The sequence below is a fragment of the Nylanderia fulva genome, unplaced genomic scaffold (assembly GCF_048542155.1).
Source record: "Nylanderia fulva isolate GAGA-0341 unplaced genomic scaffold, ASM4854215v1 Scaffold2, whole genome shotgun sequence".
NCBI lineage: Eukaryota > Metazoa > Arthropoda > Insecta > Hymenoptera > Formicidae > Nylanderia > Nylanderia fulva.
The window spans coordinates 697,386-720,829 of record NW_028190263.1 but is presented as its reverse complement, the minus strand read 5'-3'; the positions used below and the strand labels follow the sequence as shown (position 1 = coordinate 720,829).

General features: G+C 33.1%; 2 protein-coding genes across 2 annotated transcripts in view; one reads left to right on the top strand and one right to left on the bottom strand.

Annotated features, from left to right (window-relative positions):
• The window catches only part of LOC114945319 (podocin), a 223,804-nt gene that overhangs the window by 198,556 nt on the left and 1,804 nt on the right, over positions 1–23,444 (bottom strand). The window lies entirely within an intron of this gene.
• On the top strand, positions 13,168–13,881 carry LOC114945318 (uncharacterized). Its single transcript, XM_029321466.2, has 2 exons — positions 13,168–13,342; positions 13,583–13,881. Exons 1-2 carry the CDS (start codon positions 13,168–13,170, stop codon positions 13,879–13,881), a joined length of 474 nt encoding a protein of 157 aa, XP_029177299.2.

The following is a 23,444-nucleotide window of genomic DNA, read 5'->3' as shown; positions in this document are numbered from 1 at the left end:
ATGCATATTTAATCATTCATTCTTTTAGACACTATATCAATTTTTTCATCAAATAGAGAATTATTTTCGATATATAGATATAATATTTATATATTGAATACAGATTGAAAATATTGAATAAATAGATATAAACATATCTTTAGAAATATCAATGGAGAATTAAGCCTGCTGATTTTATTATTGATAAATGTGCAGACTTAAAATTTATGTGATAAATTAAAAAGTAATTTTTTTATAATATTTTTTAATGAATATAATATCTGTTAACATATATGTCGAACTAATAATTATTGTCTAACAATAAGTCTGCCAATTTTATGGAACACATATAAAAAATGCAAAAGGCTAAGTAAAAGAAAACAGGGCTACATTGAAAAGATACCTGTAAGCCAGTAGCTAATCAGATTTAAGCCGTAGTCAATTAATTTTAAGCTTCTGGTAATAATTTGTAAGCCTTATTCGTTTACCCTTTTCAATCCGTTTATTAATCCATGCAGAGACGATATTAAATCCTACCAATCTCATTCACCATTTCAAATCTTAATTCGCAAAGTAGTTACTTAAATGTTTAGTCGTAAGTACTTTATGGCGAACTAAAAATAATAGATGCAAAGAAAAGAAAAATGTGGAGGATATTAGAAATAAATGCACAAGGATTTTTTATAATCTATCTTTGCATCAGCAAACCGGTGGTATCGATTTGAATATATATATATTTATATTTTCCCAGACAAAATCCTTACGTAACGATAGCGAAAGATATTTCTATCAGGAATATTTCATATAATCTAAATTCAGTATTAAGAACGGGACATCGAAATCTTGCCAGTTTATATGTGAAAGATGGCGAGACTCGGGCGCATTTTCACGTAAATACAATAAAACATTCTCCATAAATAATGTCCAACTGTCAGCACTTGCTGTATCCAATATTACTTCGTTCCCGCGGGATTTATCGCGTACGGCACAATATGTTCTTACATGTGCAAAAGAATTTAATACTGTAGAATGCACGCCACACACACATACATACTAAAGAAATATTACGTACAATAACGTTCTTCATGTTACTTGGAGTGAAATTCTTCTTAACCGCGGATTCTCATACATACCGCTGTATAATAGTTTAGCGCGTTTTTCGCTAAGAATACATTTGTGCGCCGCGCAATTTTTGTACGTCAAAGAAGATGAAATATTGCACGCGCCATGTCATCGTTATGACTCGAAATATAGCATCGTTATGTTTCGACGAAACATTACAAATATATTTTATCGCGTATTTTTAGAACACGGATTAATTAAGCTATATGTCAGAAAGATATTAAAGTTCTCTTTAATTAAATGACACGTTTCACGAAATTATATTTTTTTTGTCTTCACGCTATGCTTTTCTAACCGGGATCTTATTGTTTTATTGCCAAGTGTCTTGTTTCTCTTCTCACGGTATATCAAAGATATATTGAAAAGATGAGAGGAAAGAAATACGAATTTAAAAAAAAAACAGATAATTGTATTTCAAATTGAAATGTTCAATATCACGCGATATCAATAGAGATGGTCTGTGTTTTTTTACAGAAATACGTTTACAGAACAGAAGACATTTTAATAACAGCAATAATATTAAAACTGCTCGCTAAAAGGAATATTGTACAACGTTGACAATTTTTTCTGCGAAAAGTTTTTACTTTTATTCATAATAAATAAATATTACTCTTCCAAAGAAGATAGCTATGTTTATTATGAGTAATAATAGTATTTTGCGGAAGTACACGTGAAATTTTGCAGAGAACTATGCAAGCTTGGAAACTACTCCGAAGTAAGTCAATGCATACAAGATAAACATTAATATTTGTCTTATTGCATCGATGCAAATCATCCTCAAAGACTGAAGTGCAAATAAGCGCGTATTGATAAACAGTAGTTGCGTCAGACTATATCGAGATGCTGTTATCAATGCGTCAAAGTGAATGGCCGTATCGTCATAATAACACGCATCAAAGTGTGTTATCGACCATAATTAAAGGTCTTTACTTAACGGTCGATTATCGATCAGCTGCGGATGTGCGAGCGACCGTGAGGTCAACGGTCTTCTCCTGCTTCTATATCAGCTATGATCGATGACGAACGTCATCGGGAAGCGAGCGTCAAATGATTTATCGAGGTTTGACTATCCGCCGTGATGCGGTAATTTTCTACGTCCTTTAAGATCTCCCTAACTTCATCTATTTTAAATCGTTAGTTTATTTATTCATATGTCTCACGAATAATTTGACTACAGAGCTAGATAGATAGATAGATAGAGAGGAGAGAGAGAGAGAGAGAGAAAGATCAGAAATAGCTATGATGTACGAAATAGCAAAACTATGTTGCGTGATTAAATTAAATTCTTGCTGTGCACGATCTCCAATTACGCGCTCGACGATATTAGTTTCATATATTACTACACGAAATATTCATTATAATATGAATGTTCCCCGAATATATCCTCAATTAAGTGCTACTTACTTGTGGTAATACTTTGTTAACTATGCTAGTACTTCCTCATTCCCTTCATGTTATCTAAAATTCCTATCAATGTGACATTACATATACATATATTTTATATATACAGCGAACTATTATCGAGTCTTAAATATTTCAAGTGTATGTGTGGCACTAAAAAAATTAATCACCGAGATGATATAGCAAAACATTGTTAATTTTTTAAGAGAAAGAGAGAGAGAGAGAGATGCAATGCTGAATTTAATATTCTTACAGAATATTACATCGACAATTTAGTAGAATTTATCTTTTTGATGATGTGCTGACAAAAACTCTTTTTTGCGAACCGTTTCGCGTTTATTGATTATTGCTTTATAAAATTTTTTCATCTTTTTTCTCAAGTAATTTAGTCTTTTTCAGTTCAACAATATCTCCTTTAATTTATGTTTAATATTACATCAGTCGAAAAGTAGTGGCATAAACAAAAGAAAAAAGGTAATTTTTAAATTATTGTTATAAAAAATTTTTACTCATTTATAAATCACGATTTTAATAGCATCCGTAATAATTAATAAAATTTGATATCTATAGTTTTAAAAAGAAAACAAAATTAGTTATTATACATTTACTAGAGCGTGTCTATATGATTATCGTAACAACGAGACTAACAATAAGAAGAGCATCTTGATATCGGTGATAAGATAACGCATAAATTACCGTCATGTCAAGAAAAGCCCGGTAGAATTTATTCGCAGATTATCGCACCACCTTGAACGGTCGTCCTTCCTTCACTCTCAAATCCCGCCATTCTACCGTGAAAGCTGTCGCGTTGGTACGTATATTAAAATTCGGACCACCGGGAGTTACGGGACGATAAAAAAAGATTCGAATTTAAAGGACGCGCCCGGATGTCAGACCGCCGTCCATGCGTCCATTCAATTTGCCGTCGATTACGGGATCCTCCTCTCTCTTTCTCTTTCTCTCTCTCTTTTTTTTCTCTCGTAACCCGTATCCATCGCCCGTATGATCGACGAGCATTAACCCCTTCCGTCACGTCGGGCTCTTTGCGAAAAAATTTTGTACAAAAAATTGAACCTCGTTACACACACACATTTCTCTTTCTCTCTCGCTCACTCGCTCACGTTAGATAAACGAATGATACATAAAGAAAAATTACTATAGATTGCATATCTCTTTGGGCATATCTCACTTTGTTTGAAAATCATTCGATTCTTTATGTCATCTTAATAACGTAACGTTTTTAATTGCGTAAAAATTCGTATTTTTTTCCACAAACGTTATCGATGGCACAATTCTAATTAAAATTTTATTTTTTAATTCACGACTGTGTCTAATAAATTAAAAATTTAACTGCAATATTAACTGTTATCTTTCTGGTATATGTACTAAATAAACAAACAGTTTCACAAGTAATGCATTAAATTATGAACTACGATTCCAATAATTATACTCTATCATCGCATTCTCATAGAGAATGTGTCTCCTAAATCTGTTTCTCCTCTTTTGTTCATTCTCTACTTTTCTTCATGTTATGTACGAAAAAAACAGATAGTAAAATTTGATGATTTGAATGATACTTTATATACGGTACACTCCTAATTTTTATATTTTATGTTACGAAAAAGTAACTCGAAAACAAAGTCAACTTATACAAAGCTGTGATCTATTTAAAATTTTCATAAACAAATTCACACCGCATACTAATTTTGATTGTTAATAAATGATATATTTAGAGAAAGATATTTTAGATATTGCGCATCATATAAACATAAATGAATAGATACATAATTGGAAGAATATATTGTTTTACATTTCTCAAAATATTTATATCAGCATAACATAAAAAGCGCGATCGTTTTTTTTATAAAGAACTAAAGATTATAACTAAGTAATAACCCACGCAATTAATTGCAATTAATTAGTTCCCGCGATTGATTCATAACGTATCAAGGTAATTGCTATTTGTTAAAATGCGTATTTCGTATTTTACTTCAAGCACGTAAGTATAAAAATTAAAGCGACAGTAATATTTAGAAAATATAAATTATTTTATTTCAATTTTTATAAGCACGCAATAAATAATATTATTTAACGATAGTTTCTTAAAACCAAATATATTACACGCTTTGATATTTTCGTCATTTTACTCGTTATTGTCAAATTAAAAACACAAAATAATGTACTTAATTGTAATTAATTGTAAATCAAGCAAATTGATTGAAGTAATATAAAGATACAATCGTTAATTAATAATTTATTTAAAATTCAAGGAAAATATTGTGCGTAAATTTATTTCGAAAATCGATATCCTGATACGAAATTATGCGAATCTAGTTGAAACGCACCCCAAAATATACAAGCAAAATTCAGTATTGTAAACATAATGTATTTATAATGTATACACTTCGCGAAATATTATATATTATGAACAGTTGGTATATCATAATTTTTCATTACTTAAGTCAAATAGACATATATTGCGATACTCTTATGGGTCGTTGTAGAAGTTAATTAACTGCACAGCTTTAAATTCACCAATTTTAATAATTGTAAAAAATAATTTCAAAGAATAATAGCTAGAGATAAGGAGCGACTCACGACCATGACCTTCCTGTTCGAGTCACACCGGACGAATGATAACAAGATCACGATATGTAAATAGCATGACCGTACCGCAAAAGCGAATTATACCCACCACATACCATAACAATCATCTCACGACACGAAATATTTAAAAAGTTACAATTGTAAATTCACGCAGAATATTTTATTCATTGTTTATTCGATACTTTATCGTTCGATCGTGTGATATGTATACATTATTTTGAATACATTAAACATATGTATAAACACGTGTATTTCATGGAGTTTATATGTTAGAAATTAACTATTAAATTTAACTTATATATTTTTATACCTAATTACCTCTGCTTAACTCCACGTAGTATTAAAATAAATATTGTAATTTTTTTTAAATTTTTCGAATTATATATTTATTCATTTATAAGTGATATAAATATAACACATGATATTAAAATTGTTCTAAAACGTATATTTATTAACAATCGAAATAGCATTATACCGAATGACGGCATGAATTTGTTCACTTAATTTGTCAGGAGGTAAATACAAACTTTGTGAGTTTTGCGTTTCATTTCCGTAACATAATAAAATATGCGTGCAATTAATCGAAAATGCAAAGCGCAATCATCGAATTTTATTTTGACTGTACTATAATTATTTGTATTTTTGTGAGTGAATATTGCACAGAAAAAAGGAATAAAAAAGATTCAATTACTCAGAATTAGAAATTAGTGTAGTTGAAAAAGAGAAAACGTTAAAAAATGATAAATGTTAATGTACATTTGCATAAATACATAAAGCTGAATTTTTTAATTTTGAAATAAAGTTTTTAATTATTATTTAAATTTATGTTTTATCATAGTTTTTATTATAATTTTAAATGTATATGTCATATTAGCAAATTTTCGTACTACACTTCAAACTTTAATAAAATAAAATTTTATTAATTTTATTTTAATATTTAAATCTTAATGAAAAAAAGGAGGATTTGACAGGTAATAAATAACAAGGGAGATAAGAAAATGGGAGATAAGAAGAATGTCTCGATGGTTCCCTTGACATAGGAATGTCATATTTCTCAAAATTACTTACAGAGGTACGTCGACACAAGAGTAATGAGCATTCCTTACCACGAGCTACGTGTGGCAAGTTGACCTTTCGCTAATTACCAAATAGTCCGTCTCGTCGCTAATTACTGCGTCAATTAGACACGACAGCGCACTCGTGGATTAAGGGGTGGCCGCTGAATTTAAGGTATGCAATTTTCGTCATCTAGTTGAAGAAACAGTCGTACGACAGCAAGAGAAACTCGAGAAAGGCGAGCCCAGTGACAAAAGGGACATGTAAGTACCATGAAAAGATTCGAAGTTACTCGTTATCTATGTGTAGGAAGCTAAAACAAACGGCCTCGTTTGTCGACTTCCTTATCAACCTATCTATTCATTCCGTCTTCTCTCGTTTACTTTCGGCTACTCGGCAATCCAACGAGAAAATGCATTTCCACCCATTAAAAATTAGAATACATCTTTGATATTCTCGTTTTTATTTGCTCTCACTTTTGTTGCCTCTTTTTATTTCTGTTTGCTCTTAAAAAAAATTCGAATCGTGTATTTTATGTATCTTTGTCACGTTATTCATTAATACAAAAATCTCTGGAAAATATATACTTTATTTTGCAATATTGTCCGAAGTCAGAGATAACATTTATTTGTGAATTTTTCAACATTTTTACTACATGTCTAAAACTATATAAAACTTGTATAGGGCAAAAAAATTTTTTTAACTTTGATGGCTCTCGATATAGCCGTGAGTGGTTACAGCTTTGAAGGCTTGTAAAACGCACGTTCAAATTATTTTTCACTAGCTTTTAAAATTCAGAGGATTTACGAACATTTCTTTCGCGAGAAAAATGTGCTTGGCTTACCTCGTAAAACATCACGAACGCGAAATACTTGCGCGTATCTCGAAAAACAGTCGATTCATGCTCCCTTTGTCGCCTTGCCAGCTTTAATAAGGGAAAACGGAAAAAAGAGGGAGCGGTCTGAGATTAATTACGAACGACCGACTTTTTACTTCCGTAAATTGGCGCGACCGCATCCACTGTTTTAACAGCGCCGCGAGCAAAATCACAAATCTTAAAAATTAATTAAAGTAAAAGTGGACCATTCGCGTGAACTATAAAAAGATAATTAATAAAATTGTAATACTCTAACAATATTCTTTTAATTGAGAACCGAAACAACTATTATTATTAATACATTTATTTCACAATTAATTTTATAGAAGTAGCAGTACTATGTACATATATAATCACAGAAGAGAGTATAAATTACTTTTTTAAATAATATTTTTTATTTTACATATTATAAAATTTTCAAACTTTAATGTCATTTTTACATAATATTATCTACAATATAATTAATGATAATTAATAATTTGTTCCGTGTGTGAGAAATTACATACCTAACATACACAAAAGTTGAATTATATTATTTTAAAATATTTTGTTCCGTACGTTTCTTTCTGATGTACTTTATATCATATTACGTACTGTACTTTTATATATTTCATAATTAATAATAATACGTGAGTGCTAAATATGGCAGCCGATCAAAGCGACCTCAGTGACCACGAATCTAGACACTCATTATCGATGAGCTATTACATAGAATATAGGAAATGGCTGCTAATATAGCAATCTAAATTTTTATTAACTCAACCGTATAAATCATGGAAACTATAATTATATGCTAACTATTATACGAATCACTGGAGCGAAATATAAGAAGAATTATCTGTATAAAGTAATTTGAGTTAATAATGAATGGAAATGTAGTTCGTTACGTCTTCATTATTGGCGCTGAATAATTTTTAATCCGATAAGTGGCCAGCCGACTTTACTTTTATCGAATCGACAATAAATTTTCCTTCATTCTCTCGCCATAAACAGTGAGTCGAAGAACAATTTCTTCCTCTTCGTCATAATGAATAAGCCGTAACGAACAATTACGTGAGAGTAATTTCTTAAACTACGAGGAAAATTCCAATTAGACGATAGTCTTGCACAGTAGCAGCTCAATAAAGATATTGCTTTAAGCACGGTAATTGATTAGCATCGACTTTGGGTCTTTAAACTTTGTATTCATTCAGCCGAGACCTACCCTCGCATTGATTATAACAATGGGCAAATTCATTGGTGATGTCGTAAATTCATCGACACCTAGGTAACACGAATATGAAAATTTATGTAAGCTTCCGAAATAAGTAAAGTGAATTATACATTATTTATAATAATGTTACTTACGATACATAAATATATATCAAGTCATATGCTTAGCCATGTTTAAAGAGAATGAATCAAAATATGTTTCTTAACTTTTCAAATAAAACATTTGAAAAAATTTGAAGATCTTAATTGTTTTATCTTGTAACATGTAACCAACATTTTCTCCCTAATATCGAATTTTATTTTGATAATATATAAAAGCTCGCACAATTACAATTTTAGAAGGCTATATTTATTCCATTTCTGTTTTTATTCGCCGGATAGCATTTGCATCCTAACAACTCCAACGTCGCGTGAAATCATGAGAGTACGGACTTGCGCGGACTATTTGCGGAAGTTATGGTACCTCCGGATATACGGAAACACAGGAGAAACATAACAAGCAGTAGTTTCGTCGACGCGGTGAAAAAAAGCCACGAGACTTCAGAAGAGAAAAGGGAGGAAGCTACTGAACTTTTACTGAAGTAGCTTCTGTCTATGTACCCCGCCACGCGACGACGACAAATGTTACCCCGAGGCGCTACGAGAGTCCGGGACAAATATATTTTTCACGCATCCTCTCCTATGCAAAGTGATGAACTTATTACGTTGAGCGATAGCGCGTTTTCCAGGCGTCGCGATATCCACCGCGACGGCTTCTTGCAAAATAACGTATTGGCGGGCTTTCGCGGATCCGTCGATATAAATTTGGATAGATAATAAGTCATCGAGAAATAAAATGTCACCGCGCATTTCTGTTACGATATCTTTACTAAATTTATCTTTACTAAAAATATCTTTTGTAAAAAAAATATAAAAGCATAATCATACTATAAATTTTGAAGCTCATGCCGTTTGTACTTCTCTTATGTATTTTTTTTTTTTTTTTTTTTTTTTTACGTTATTTATGCATTATTTTTTCCGAGATTGTATGCGCACTAGATGCAGTCTACAGAAGAAAATCTGATAAGAAACTACAGGTTCTTTTTCTACGCGTGTTCCAAGTTAAACTTTACATAGTATCATAAAATGTTCGGTGTTTATATAAAAGTTCCCGAGGACTTAATTTTCTATGAGGTTTTATTTCTTGAAACAGTCCTTCCACTATACATTGAGTATTCTGTGAGAGGTACGAAGTTTCAAGAAGAAAGAAAACGCTTTCATCCGCACGTTCAACGAAATAGAAATTGCAGGTTCGCTGAAAGTATATTAGATTCTTTCGAAGATAAACAATCGCCAATATCGAGGAAACAAATATCATGCATCATGACTGAAACTGTCATATAAGATGTCAAAATAGAAATTTAAAATTCGCTTTTCAATTATGTTGCGTTGTTGCGATATCGAAAAAAAATTAAATATAAATAGCGCAACACTTTATTCGATGCGGCAAGCTTCATGGTATATGTATGATAATATATATACAGGGTGTCCTGTAATTAACGGACCAATGATTAAGGGCGGATTCTCTGGCCAATTTGGAGACGATTTTTCCTTAGCAAAAATGTTGAGAAGTCAATAATTTTCGAGTTATAAACGATTGAAAAAAATGGGTTTTTTGAAAACTAAACGTTTTGGAGTTAAAAGTCTAACATAATTACATTCTTCAGTTAATTTCAGGTAGAGTTTACTATAATAAAATTTTAATTTGAGGCTTAGTTATAAAGATACATAATGACAAATATTGGAAAGTTGTAAAAAATGATGACCTTTTTCGACATTTTTGCTGAGGAAAAATCGTTCCCAAATTGACCAAAGAATCCATTTGTAATCGTTGGTTCGTTAGTTACCGGACACCCTGTATATCTATATAGTGTGATAAGAACAATCAATCATAATTTGTATCTCGCCGATTTTGCTCGATCCACTTTAGAAGAATAAATTTTTCACGCTCAAATCGACTCTTGCAACGCTCCTGTCAATCGTAATTAACAATTGCATTTGTAACGATGCGTATTAAAAATGTAATTTTATTGCAAACCAGAGACAATAATCTCTTTTACGTTTGTATTAATTCGCGTAGAAAGCTTGGTAACAAATCGATGTGAATATAATGTTCGATGGCGCACACCATGTTTTTCTTCCCCCGTTTCCCTCCAATGTTTTCGATCAAATACATTATTTCGAAATTATATGCCTTTGGAACGCAATTGGTTTAACATTCATTAATAAATCATGTGTGCAATGTTTGATCGAAATAAGTTAAATGAAGCATAAGCTGGCAACGCGGGTTGACGGTATATGTACGAATTATTAACATCCCATGATTATTAGCACCATGATTATTCAAGGGAGTGAATCAGCGTTTCCTGAATTTGCACAGTCACGTTCAACATTATTTTCACAAATGTAGCTACGTTTGATCGAAGGCGTGAATTTAATATCATATATGCGTACCCAAGATTTTTAGCGCGATTTTAATCGCGATAATAATAATCATAATAATAATTAATAAATAATCGTAATAATCATTTTACATAATTAATATTAAAGATAAGAACATTGGCAAAGCTAACAATTGGTAAGTCAATGATTCAAAATCACCATACATTCGATGTACATTAGCTAGCGAGCGTTGCATTTAGCTTGTAGCATTAGGTTTGTAAACGACTAATCAACTGCGTACCGGCATATGCAATATTAATTAGCATCCTAGCACAATTCAGAATTCAGAGTTTACGTATTAAAATATGCTGCTGAATAATATGATATTTCAACGTAATTATAATTTCCATTTATTTAAAAAAATCTTAAATACATCTCCATGAAAAAAAATAAAAATAAAAATCACCATAATATATGCAAAAAATAGAATCTTTAGAGACAATAATAAATATCACGGTATACAGAGAGAAAGCTATACTACTGGAAATATACTACTGAAAGCGCGTTATTGCGAACTAATCTGAAGGATTAAAACAATGTTTCTTAACTTTAATGCTACACAAACTACGTCAACGCGCGAATTCGAAGAGCACAAGGTATTTACGTCGAGCCGGTATTTAATGACGAGAAGAAGTTCGTAAGTTAAAGGGCTAAACTTGCCGCTGCATGCCGACCTGTGTGCAGGACTTTCCGCCGGATTACCGATTAAAAGTTTAACAGCCCGAACTTTTCAGCGACTTTGCACAAAGCGGCCAAAGTCGGTTGTGCCGTTCTAAAGGAGGATGTTTTAAAAGCTAGTTATGCATCGCGCAGTAACAACTATCGATTCGTTTCAACAGATTCTACGAGCGAATTATTGGACCGCGCGTTCCCTTATTGTTGGAGAAAAAAAGAAGAAGTCTCGTTCTCTCTTCTCGGTTCTTTTGTCGAAAAAGTATTAACCGAACCGAGGAACTTCATGAAAGTAAAACACGCGTGTGTGGCCCCGCGTTATGAAAGAGCCGCATAATATTAGCATACCCCTTCGGCTCTCGTACATGAAACGTATCTCCACGGATGGAGCACGTCGAATATCGCGCGACTAAAGAATGAACGGGGAGAGATTAATGGAATTTTTAAGTTCGCCCAAATATATTCGCGTCTCTTCTCTCCTTCACTTCTGACATCCTTGCAATTTCACAAATTCATAAAAAATATTTTAGTTTACCGTACCTCCCGGACTATACATTTAGTATATTTTCAGAGAAAAAAGCTTTGTTTTCAGAAAAACGTTCATCATCGTCGTCATCGCAGAGAGAACCGGGAATAACCATGTCGCCCGCGTGCGAGAGAGAGAGAATAAGTCAGCGGAAGAAGCTGAAATATTATCTTTTAAAAGCGCGGACATTAAGAACGTTATGTAGAAGTAACGAAGTTACGTAACAAAAGAGAAGTTTAGGTGCCAAGAATATTAAGTTCTCCTAGCGAGGCGTGTGCTCGGAAAAAAAGATGGAAAAAGAGAAAAGAATAAAAGAAAAAATGAAGGAATGTCGAGGGAAGAAAGACAGAGACAGAGCGAGGGAGAGAAAAATTAAAGCCGAGCGTTGTAGGAAAGTGGTCGGATATATTTCTCCGAAGCTGGACGGGAGAACAAAAACTGAGACAATATTTGCATATTTATCCGTAAAGTGCGATTCCACGCACTCCGAGGAATGACGTGGGCTCTTTCGCCGGAATCGTACCGGCAAACGTCAGGAAGAGAACGAATGAAACAATGAAAGCGCTTTGCGAACCGGACGGAGGAGATATTTCGACAGTATCGTCTTATGTCCAGAAGAAATTTCCGAGTGAAAACAGCGAAGCCATTCCGAGGACCGCTCCTAGTCTCTCACGGTTCTATGAGAACGGAGCCGTTACAGTCTTTTCCTCATCTGCATTTCGCTTTTATATATACTTTCCGTCTCTTTATTTCCGCGTCGTCTTTACATAGCGAGACGAGGCAGGAGGAAGAAAAGCACTTCGCTCGCGTAAGATATTTCTCTTTATATACACTTAACATGTAAAAATTTGAACGGCGAGAATAATTCGTAAACAATGCTTCGAAGACAGTAGCTACTATTGTGTATCCAAGCGTGATAATTAACTTAAAGAGAAATAAAACCGGATTGTAAAGCAATACGGCTGGGACTTGACTTCTTAAATAAGTATTTGATGAAAAATTAAGCTAACGTATGCGAGATACAAATTCAATCATGTAACATAAAAAATGAAATAATCACGATAATGCTATAACATATACTGATACTATGCGAGATGCGTGAATTTGTTTCAAAGCGATGTAAAGAGTTAAGCTATATTTTGGATGTAACCTTAAATGCGCGAAAAATTTTAAATGACATATGTAACTCATATTTATAAAAATAATCGACTTTTAATTATTTCATTAAAAAATGATGAATCGTCAACTCACATGTCCTAATAATAAGGAATCGTTATACGACAAAGTATCACATGAGATTGACAATAATATTTTATCTATTAAATTACCCAAGGATCGACATCGTATTCAAGCTGTGGCTGGAAAAGCTGCCGAACCTATCATCGATGTTAATTGTTTGGATAAATATGGTAAAATATGTATTAATTATTTATATTATATATATATGCATTAATTATTATTATTTATCTTAATGTTTATTTAATTAGTAGCTGTTAACAGTTACTATAATACTAAAACATTGATAAAAGCAGCAATATTTACATATATATAAAATTGTAATTATATACTTTAATATGTAATTACACACATGTGTGTCATAATATTAGATTATATTTATTATATACGATATATTTTTCTCTCTATACAAGGTAAGCCATGCAAAAAAGGTTGTCCAAAAGTTCATGTAATACATAATGAAGCATCTATCTTGAAGAAACCGGAGGAAGAAATGTTATTACTAAAAACAACAAGGCAAATTACTCTCAGCGATGATATGAAGCACACTCTTGAGGTGGAATTTAAATCACCACGAAATTATATCCCGTTACCAGATCCAGGTCCTTCCCCGCCCATAATTATTCCGAAAGAACCTATTATTGTGAAGAAGCTTGAAGATAAAAAGCAAGAAAAAAAGAAGAAAGAAAAAGTCAAAAAGAAAAAGAAGTAAAACAATAAAGATAAATATCGAGCAAAGTTTTTAAAAGCATCATCATGTAAGAATTTTACTTGAAAGTATCAAAAAAATCTGAAGAATACATCTTTCAATATATTTACAACGACAGAGAAAAACGGTCAATTGATATTATATATAAAATCATGCTAAACAAAATCTTTAAAAAATTTCTAATTCTTAAAAATATATTTCAGATTTATACTTAACAATAAAAAAATGTTTTATTCCAAAACTATTATTATATAAATATTGCTGCTCTATCAATGTTTTATTACTTAATAATATTAGACAGACGTTGCAATTTTCTTCATGATGCCTTTGATCTTATTGTGGCACAGATCAAACAACTTCAACATTAGGCACAAACAGGTCTTTATAGATTTACGAGTTACACGCAGCTAAAGCGTTCGCTACTTGTCGGAAACACAGAGGCAAGCAAAGAGTCGAATATAACGGAGCGATAAATCACTGGTGGTATTATATTCTTGCTCGTCTTGGGAAACAATAGATCATATCGCTTATACGCTAGTATTAAACCGTTTTTGGGACCTATTGTCGCCCACCGTCGCCGTGACGGCGGTGACCTTTTTAAGCCGCGCTTTAAGTTTTCACCCTCTTGCCGATAAATCACGATGATTTTACCTTGCGTGCTAAAGGAAACGCGAACACGGGCCGTGTTCAAAAGAAATCGGCTCTTCGATAAAGGGTTTGAAAAGGGAGAGATCTTCGCAAATATTCCATTAGTACGCGCACGCTAAGAGCCGGTGTATAAAGTATCACTCGTCGCTCGTATTGCTTCCAAGGGAAGTAGAAGAGTATGTGGTAACGGGAAGAAATGTGAGATCAAATGGAGAAATGTGAGAAAATCGATACGGACGGCGTGACAAAGAGAGCTATTTTTCGGTACGTGTAAAGTATTCATTGTCGATTGGCGTCGCGAAATCGGAAACTTCTTCAATGATAGTTTTAAAATTTCCGGGTCTTATATATAAAAATACAGAGAGAAAGAGGAAAAGAAAAAAAAGGATGACAGAGAGAAAAGGAGTTTGTTTTAATTCCCTATATCACCTTTACTTTTCTCTTTCTTAAATCTACACAAAGAGAATTTTCTTTTAGTATTTACCCTGAAAATCATGATATAATCATGAGACAATATGGTATTGGAAGAATTTTATAAGAGCTTTTTTGATTAATATTTATTACAATAAAAAATATTAATATCTAGCACAATAAGATAGAAAATATATTCGATTAATTTTATTATGCATATGTATGTACATAGTAAAATTTACTATGTACATGTTAATATTTTTATTGTGCTAAATATTAATCAAAGAAACTCTTAATTAACACAATTATCATGATTCAGAATAAATTCGAAGAGAAAATTCTCTCCGTGTGTTAATAAATAAGATTTTATAATAAAACGAATTTGGTTGTATTTTAATATTTCTTATTTAGAATCTTGTTCTATGAAAAAATAAAAAAATGCACTTCTCTAGTTCTCAAAGCTTCGTTTACTTTTGCTACGTGACATTTGCGTCTCTAGATCGTGGCGACTTAAGCTTGAGTTTTATCTCCCCCTCACTTTCTCTATCATGAATCACACGTACTTACGAGTACTATGATTTGTGACAAAGAAAAAAATGTAGGGAAAAAGCGAGAATATAACAAGCATGAGCCGATAAAAGATTGCGCGCGTGACGTTTTCGTAATGACGTAACGAGTGACAGATCGTTGTCAGAAGAAAGTACCGTAGTTACGCTCAAAAATAGAAGAAAGATTACTATACTACTTCGGTAGATCTCGTCGTATAAGATACATCTGTAATCGAGAGAAAGGTTGGAATGATGAAATGCACATCATTTGTCTCTGCGGGCCCAAAATACTCACACACGAAGAACATCGGACGCGGTTGCGAAACCATAAAAGCCTGGCAACGACAAATGCATTCGCTTGTTCCGAAGGCGTGCGAGTGCATGCACAAGTGTTGGTCTGTGCAGTGGATGGCTGTAATTGGGCGCTGGTTACAGAATTCATTGCCGCGTTTAGGGCCTTAAACGGCCGAGAGATAAATCACGATTAAACGTGGCCATTAATCTAAACTCTAAACGTGCAACGCCATGTAAAACAATACGTGGGCATTGAAGTCGATGTAAAAAAAATTTTTTTAAATAAAAAAATAAAAGTATGCGGAATGTTACTCTGAAATTTACGAAAAAAAATCCGATAACGATTTTGCAACATTTATTTAAAGCTACGCAGCTGCTCTTTCGTTTACTGTTAGTTGATATCTCGGGAAATTCTACGCGTTTACGCGTAAATTATTATTTGCGATTAATTCCTTTCGCAGTATTATCTCGTGATCCTCTCACAGTATACTCGCATAAACGTAGGATTCTCTCATGCGCGTATTGTATCTCCATAATATGCGTGCGTACCAGTAATATGCGTGCGTACCCGTAATCTGGTGCAACCAGGGCAGAAATTTCCGTTGCCACATTTAAGACCATCCTAACCATAACACGGACTAGCTAGGTATCGAATTCGACGTTGAGCAAAGCTGGTGGAACCGCAATTTACATGCCCCACGTACTGCTCTTAACACAGCATGGCTATAGTCTGGCTAATGGAGGGTCTTACTACAAACGGAATTGATGATCACGATACCAAAGGCCTAAATCTATTTCTTGATGATAATGCATTTAGAATTGCTTAAAGTTTTATTTACATATTTTTTTTAATTAATTCTTTTGATAAAAAACCGTAAAAAATTGGGGATCTTAAGCTATCAACACGTTCCTATATTTTTATTTAAAAAAAATCAACTCTCTCCGTAGACTGATAAAAAGAATTTAAAACTTCATATGAATGTAAAATAAGAGTGTAACTCTGTGTGTAATAAACGCTGTCATAAAGATATTTTAATGCGCTAAAGTTAAATATTATCCGTAATTTGCCGTAACCTACCGTGGTTGCTATTTTCATTGCAAAAAGCAGTATTAATATAATTTAGAATAGAGTAGAGAAGAGGAGAAAAAAGTAAAAAAAATAACAAAATTTAAAAGCATATAACCACGGCGATATAAAATGAAAGGCTTAATAAAAGCGTACCTAATGGACTTGTAAATATTATAAAAGTCTTTATACCCTATGTTTTCAATTCAGGAACAATTCATCTGTGTATTCCGGGTAAGCCGCTTAACGAGTAACAAAGACAATAAGCATAATCGGAAATCTGATAGTGGCACCAAATGCGAAATCGGTACGCAAAATTATTCACGCGATTCACTGGTCACACACGCTGGAATAACGAATATGAATTCGATGTATGTCTCTGCGTGCGATAGAAATGTACCATATAATTCCGTCACATACATTACAGACGGAAATATAATATAAATTAATTAAAAGAATAATTAAATCAGGCACTGTATTGTAATTAATGCGGAATAGATAATATCTCGACAACTGTCCATCTAAAGTAAAAAGAAAAAATATTCACAAAGATATGAAATTTATTTGAGTCGATATATTATATGTAATAACTGCTTGAAATAATTTTCTGAGGAAATTAAGGAAATAATTAACACTAAAGTGCATTCACTTCTAAAAAATAAGAGAGCATATCTAGTTGCTCTAATTTTATGTCTACTATTTTAATCTTCAGTTATAATTGGCTTCTATCATAAGAATATTATCGTAAAATCATGGTTAATTTTGGTAAATTGACAATTTTATCAATATCAGATTTGATCTACTGCATTCTAAAATATGAACCTACAGCACGTACAGAATCAATGGGAAAAAACGCGAAATTCATCGCTGCCGTGATGAACGTAAAAGCATTCGCATGTTGTTTAAACGATCTCTCTGATTCCTACTGTATAATTCAATAAGATTTGAATTTATTGCCTTGCGCGCAATTGCTCGGATTTGTTAGAGTTCATGTGTATTTAAAAAAGAAAGTGTTTCTCGTACATGCTTTTCTATATAGTTCTAAGTTAATATTTATAAAAGAATATATCCATTTAGCATGTTTTAAATACATATTAAATAAGTTATTAATTTTAAATTTCACTTGAGAAATCTTTGCAGAAAAAGAATGCTTTCAAATTCACAAACACTACTATATATTTATTCTATCATTGTTTAAATATTTTTTTCCTAAAATTATGTACATTCCAAAGTGCAAGCTTACGATCATGTGGAGCGAACATACATTTATATACCTTCTCGATACATACGCAGAGGAGCCTAGGAAGCTAGGCACATTCCGATTCTTTCGGAAAGTACGCAGAACATTGCATTCAGGGTATGCTGCGCGATAACCGACGTTATCCGGACATGTGATTTTCTGCGGAAAATAAACTCGCGTATCTTCGCGGCGTGCTGAGAATACACGAAAAGTCGATAGTTTGACCGAGTCGACGATGCCGATGACACAACGACGACGTTCGACAATGCCGAAAGAGAAACAAAGACCCCTAGTTGTACACGTATCGGTGAACGCACAACGAAATTGATCTTATTTTCCGCTTTCACGCACCTTTCCGATATTTTCCGCCACCATCGATGCGTATGTTTCTCGATGGTATTTGCGCATTGAGCGTATCACCGATAAGACCGAATAATCGCTTCACGAATATATAATATCGCGTTGTAAAATCGAGAAGATATACTTATTCTATAGTAAAGATTTCAAATGATTTTCTTTTTCTACGTAAAGAGAATTTTCTTCTAGAATTTACCCTGAAAATCATGGTAATCGTGGAACAATATGATGGTATTGGAAAAATTTTGTAAGTTATCTCTGATTAATATTTATCGCAATAAAAATATTAATATTTGCCATAATAAGATATAAAATATGTTCGATTAATATTTTTTGTTGTGCAAAATATTAATCAGAGAAACTCTGATAAAATTCTTCCAATATCATATATTGTCTCACGATTACCATGCTTTTCAGGATAAATTCGAAGAGAAAATTCTCTCCGTGTATACATGCAATCGAGTATATTGTCGCTTTTGTCATCAAATAAAAATTAAATTTCAAAACAATTATAAATTTTTGTAAAAATGAAAAGAATTTCGAAATAACGAAATTATTGATAAAACTCGTACGCAAAAATGTATCGCATTCTTTCATATATATATAAAATAATACGATTATAGATATAACGTATATAATATTATTATATACGTTATATATATATATTATATACGTATATATATATATATATACATCATCTACATCAAGCTGAATGATTCCATATTTATTTATAATAATAATATGGGATCATTCAGCTGATGTAGGTATTTCATCCATCAAACAAGCTTATACGAGTATACTTGACGCAGCATCGCGAGAGATGCGGAATCCGCTTTGTAAAGTCGATTTCCGTATATATTGTCGTTTTACCTTATTGTTCAGCAATAGCAAACGCGTCGTTCCCATTGTCGGTTTTAGGGCGTTTGGCAGAATCGAGCGAATTCAGCGCGCAAAATAGACGGACGACATGGCTTTCACGCCGAATATATACGCACGTTTGCGCTTTCGCGCCATGATAATAATACCGCCGACGAGCAATCGGTAAACAGATTAAAGCGCATTCGACGAGTCACGCAGGTGAGCACCAATTGTGTTCATTATTAACGTAATCAGATGTAGCTGAGCCATGCATGAATACGCCTCAACGCGAGCGGTTAACGTTAACGATCGCGTCCGCTGCCCATAGATCCGAATCGTTATATACATTACCCGATCGGATAGTTCACGATTGTACCGTGCCCGAATAATGAGCTCCCTCAGTCCATTATCTAAAAAATACCACGTTAATTCGCACCGCGTCGCGCAACAAATCGAAAATTTTACAATGTTTCGATTTTATGCCCGTCCCGTCCGAAACACAATTATTTCCCGGTAACGTGAATATTAGTATGCGAAACATGAATATTCCCGAGTAATATTCGATTGCAAAATGCTCGAATTATCAAATGTCCAAATCGGAAACGCGAGTATTTTTCGACTCAGCAAAAAAAAAAAAAAAAAAAAGACTTAACTGTATCCTATCCTCGGAGTCAAATAATTTTGTTCATTTGAATTATCACATGGATTTAATAATTTTTTAAGTTATTTTGAATGTTGTCTAAAAAATAAACTTATTATTTTATTTTTCTGCATATAAATGCAGGAAAATGAAATAAAATTTCAAATATTTTATTTCTTATACAATATGATATGATAACTATATGCATCTATGTTTTCTGCTCTCATAATCCCTCGTATTTTATGCAGCACAAAACCGTCCGCGAATTCCGCGACAATACCGCGGGAGAACGTTTCAAAATTTCTCTCCCTCGCTTTAACGTGCATCAGGTTACTGTCTCGTCAAGTATCGCAAGGCAAAGGAGAATCGACGATGCTTTCGATAGTAAGCAATGTAAAGGGGATCTTTAAGGTTCTAAGTAGACGGTTCTTCGCTTTTGAGACTGCGGTTCTTAGCGAGATTTTGGTTTCAGTTCGCGGAGGCGAGCCGCAGGTAGAAAGGAGGAGATTCCGCGCATCTTATGCACCAATATAGCAAGATATAAACCCAAGGTCTTTACGTTGCACACGATCTCTCTCGACACAATCCGCGCGCAAGAAAAGAGAAAAGAGAAGATATAGATCCTAAAGATGAGGATATTTGCATTTCTCGACACTTAGATGCGGGCGGTGGTTCGGCGCGTTATGCAAATCTTAATTCGCCTTTCACTGGAAAACTCGTAAAATTACCGTGCTTTTCCGCAATAAAGCCCCGAATTACCTGCACACGTTCCACCTTCTCCTCGCCGTATTTCGTGTACATAGATCTACGTGATCGTTCCGAGCGCGCATTTTCCGCTGCGTGAAGTTAACGACATAACCATGTAGGAAAAATTAAAAAAAAAGAAACATGAAAATGCTATCGCGCACCGCCGATCGGCGAGCGAACATCCCCCACGGGTCCTATTCGCGGCAACTCGGGGGATGGATCTTGATTTTCCCACGCGCCAGTATATCATTAGCGCGTTATCGTTCAGCGCGTACGGCGAATCATCAATTAGTACGCACGTATGTAATATACGTATACGCGTGTACATTTGCAGTCTCGATGGTTATTAGATACGCGGCGTATAATTCGATTCGCTCAATTATCGTAACAGCGCGTGACCGCGCGCGAGCGCGACTAAAAATCACTCGACACACCGAACGATACACGTTGCATATATGTTATATAGCGTCGGGGAGTTGCACCATGTTCTTCCTCGTAACGCGGCGTGCTCCGAAAACGGACGGGAACGCCGTTTGACGCCATTTACAACGACGATTATTCATTCACTCAATAATTCATAATTCGCCCGTCAGTCCGCGATACACCGCGCGAGAGTGACAGCCACCGCGTACGGTCGACAGGGAATACCCGGTATATAATTTAGGTGATTTAAAGCGGGCGATAATACGGCGCACACGTAGCGTCACATAGCTAACCAAATTGATTCAATAGCGAGGCTCGCGTAATTGCACGCGGAGAACAACCGCAATGTAAATACGATCGGGCGTGATAAAAGAGGGAAAGAGGAGGTCCCGTCCACGTTATTTAGCCGAACCATCTTTACCTCGATGTGACATTATTTCCAATTGATTATATGTATATGCGGGATTTCTCTCTGAGGATGTCGCGTTAAATTCCGATGATAGATTCTTCAATTTCGTGCGATCGCCACATATAATAATTCTATCTATTGCATATTTCATCTCGATCTCACACATGTGTGATTTTTTATCTATATATATTAGGAAAAATTCTGAGAATAATAATAATTGTATACGCTTTGAGATTCCATTATTTTCTTTAATAAAAAGTTAACACACACAATAGAAATTTTAGAATGGCTAATTATTTGCAAGTTTTTAATTATTTGTAAGTTTTCAATAGGATCTAAACAAAATTTACATTAGAAATAATTTAAAATGAACCAACATAAGAAATTTATACACAGAAAGAATTTTCTCTTAGAATTTACCCTGAAAATCACATGGTAATCGTGGGACAATATGACATTGGTCAAATTTTGTAAAAGATTTTCTGATTAATACCACAATAAGAAATATTAAGATTTACCACACAATAAAATATGTTCAATTAATTTTACTATATTCATATTAATATTTTTTATTTTGGTAAATATTAATCAGAGAAATTGTCATACTATATCTGATTTTCAGAGTAAATTATAAGAGAAAATTCTTTCCGTGTATATTTTGCACAACTTACAATTTACATTTTTATTAAAATTAAATATTAACACACAAATTAAATATTAATTTAATATTTACTTAAAAGTTTTAATAGCAATTGTCTTAAATATATAAATTAAAAATTATTTGATCTTTCTCGTTTTACCAAAGAAATATGAATGGCAAGGATTGAAGAATCTACTTTATCAAAAGTTAAATCATGAGACACAATATTTTGTATATACTTCATCTTTATATTTATCGACAGATTTAAAACATCTAAAACTGCACATTATTATATCTAATATTCGAAAACAAATTTGTGAATCATCGCGAAAAGAACAATAGTTGGGAAAAAATGCGTGATGCCTTATCGGCTTTTATAGCGTAGATAGGGGAAATTTGCGCGACTGTCGTCCCTCGGGAACGAAATGCGAGATGATACCTTGGATAAAGTTAGCTTAGCCTGTTGCGGATAGTGTCGCAAGTTTACGTCGCGCCTAGAAATCGAGAGACAGTGTATTTTCCTGAAATCGATGCTGCGATCAGATAATTCGTGTCGCCGCAACCGAATCGCCTGTCTGCCCCACTTTAACTATATAGAAAGATACCACGACGAAACATGATACGAAACCGGTAAAATATGTATTTAGATAAAAGGACGAATTCTCAAAAACAATTATCTTCGGACGCTGCTGCCAACAAGTTAGCGCGCGTCGCGAATAATATATAGAAGTTTTAAATAATATAAAATTGCCTATAAAATAAAAGCAAATTCTAAATTATTTTATCTAGCAATATTAATTATACATGTTAAATAAAGAGAGAATTGTCCTGTGGACAAATACATAGGTTTCAAATAATGAAACTGAGCATAATAAAGACAAATTTTAAATTATTTTATCTCGCTTCAGCAATATTAATTAAACATAGTAATTAAAAACATCATGAGAAGAGAGAGCAAAATCTACATATGATTTAATCAAACTACAGTGTAAAGTATGCATTATTTGCAATATAATAGTATATCTTTATATTTCAGAAAAAAATCAATTATATAATTATATATTGCAGTGAATTATTACATGTAGATAATAATTTCTAAAATCAAAAATTATTTTAGAATTATCATTATATGTTTTTGTTAAAGATTTTTTGTTAAATTGTACAAACATAGAAATATATTATTTCACATTATAAAAATACTACAATAACAATATTTTATATTAATAATACTAATCATTTCTTTATGATATAATGATTAATAACATATAATTATTAATAATATAGA

What these genes read in the sequence shown, in the direction of transcription:
- LOC114945318 (XM_029321466.2), top strand. Translation starts at nt 13,168, where the DNA reads ATGAATCGTCAACTCACATGTCCTAATAATAAGGAATCGTTATACGAC. An exon ending in TAATTGTTTGGATAAATATG is followed by an intron (nt 13,343 to 13,582) that starts GTAAAATATGTA and finishes TCTCTATACAAG; the next exon opens with GTAAGCCATGCAAAAAAGGT.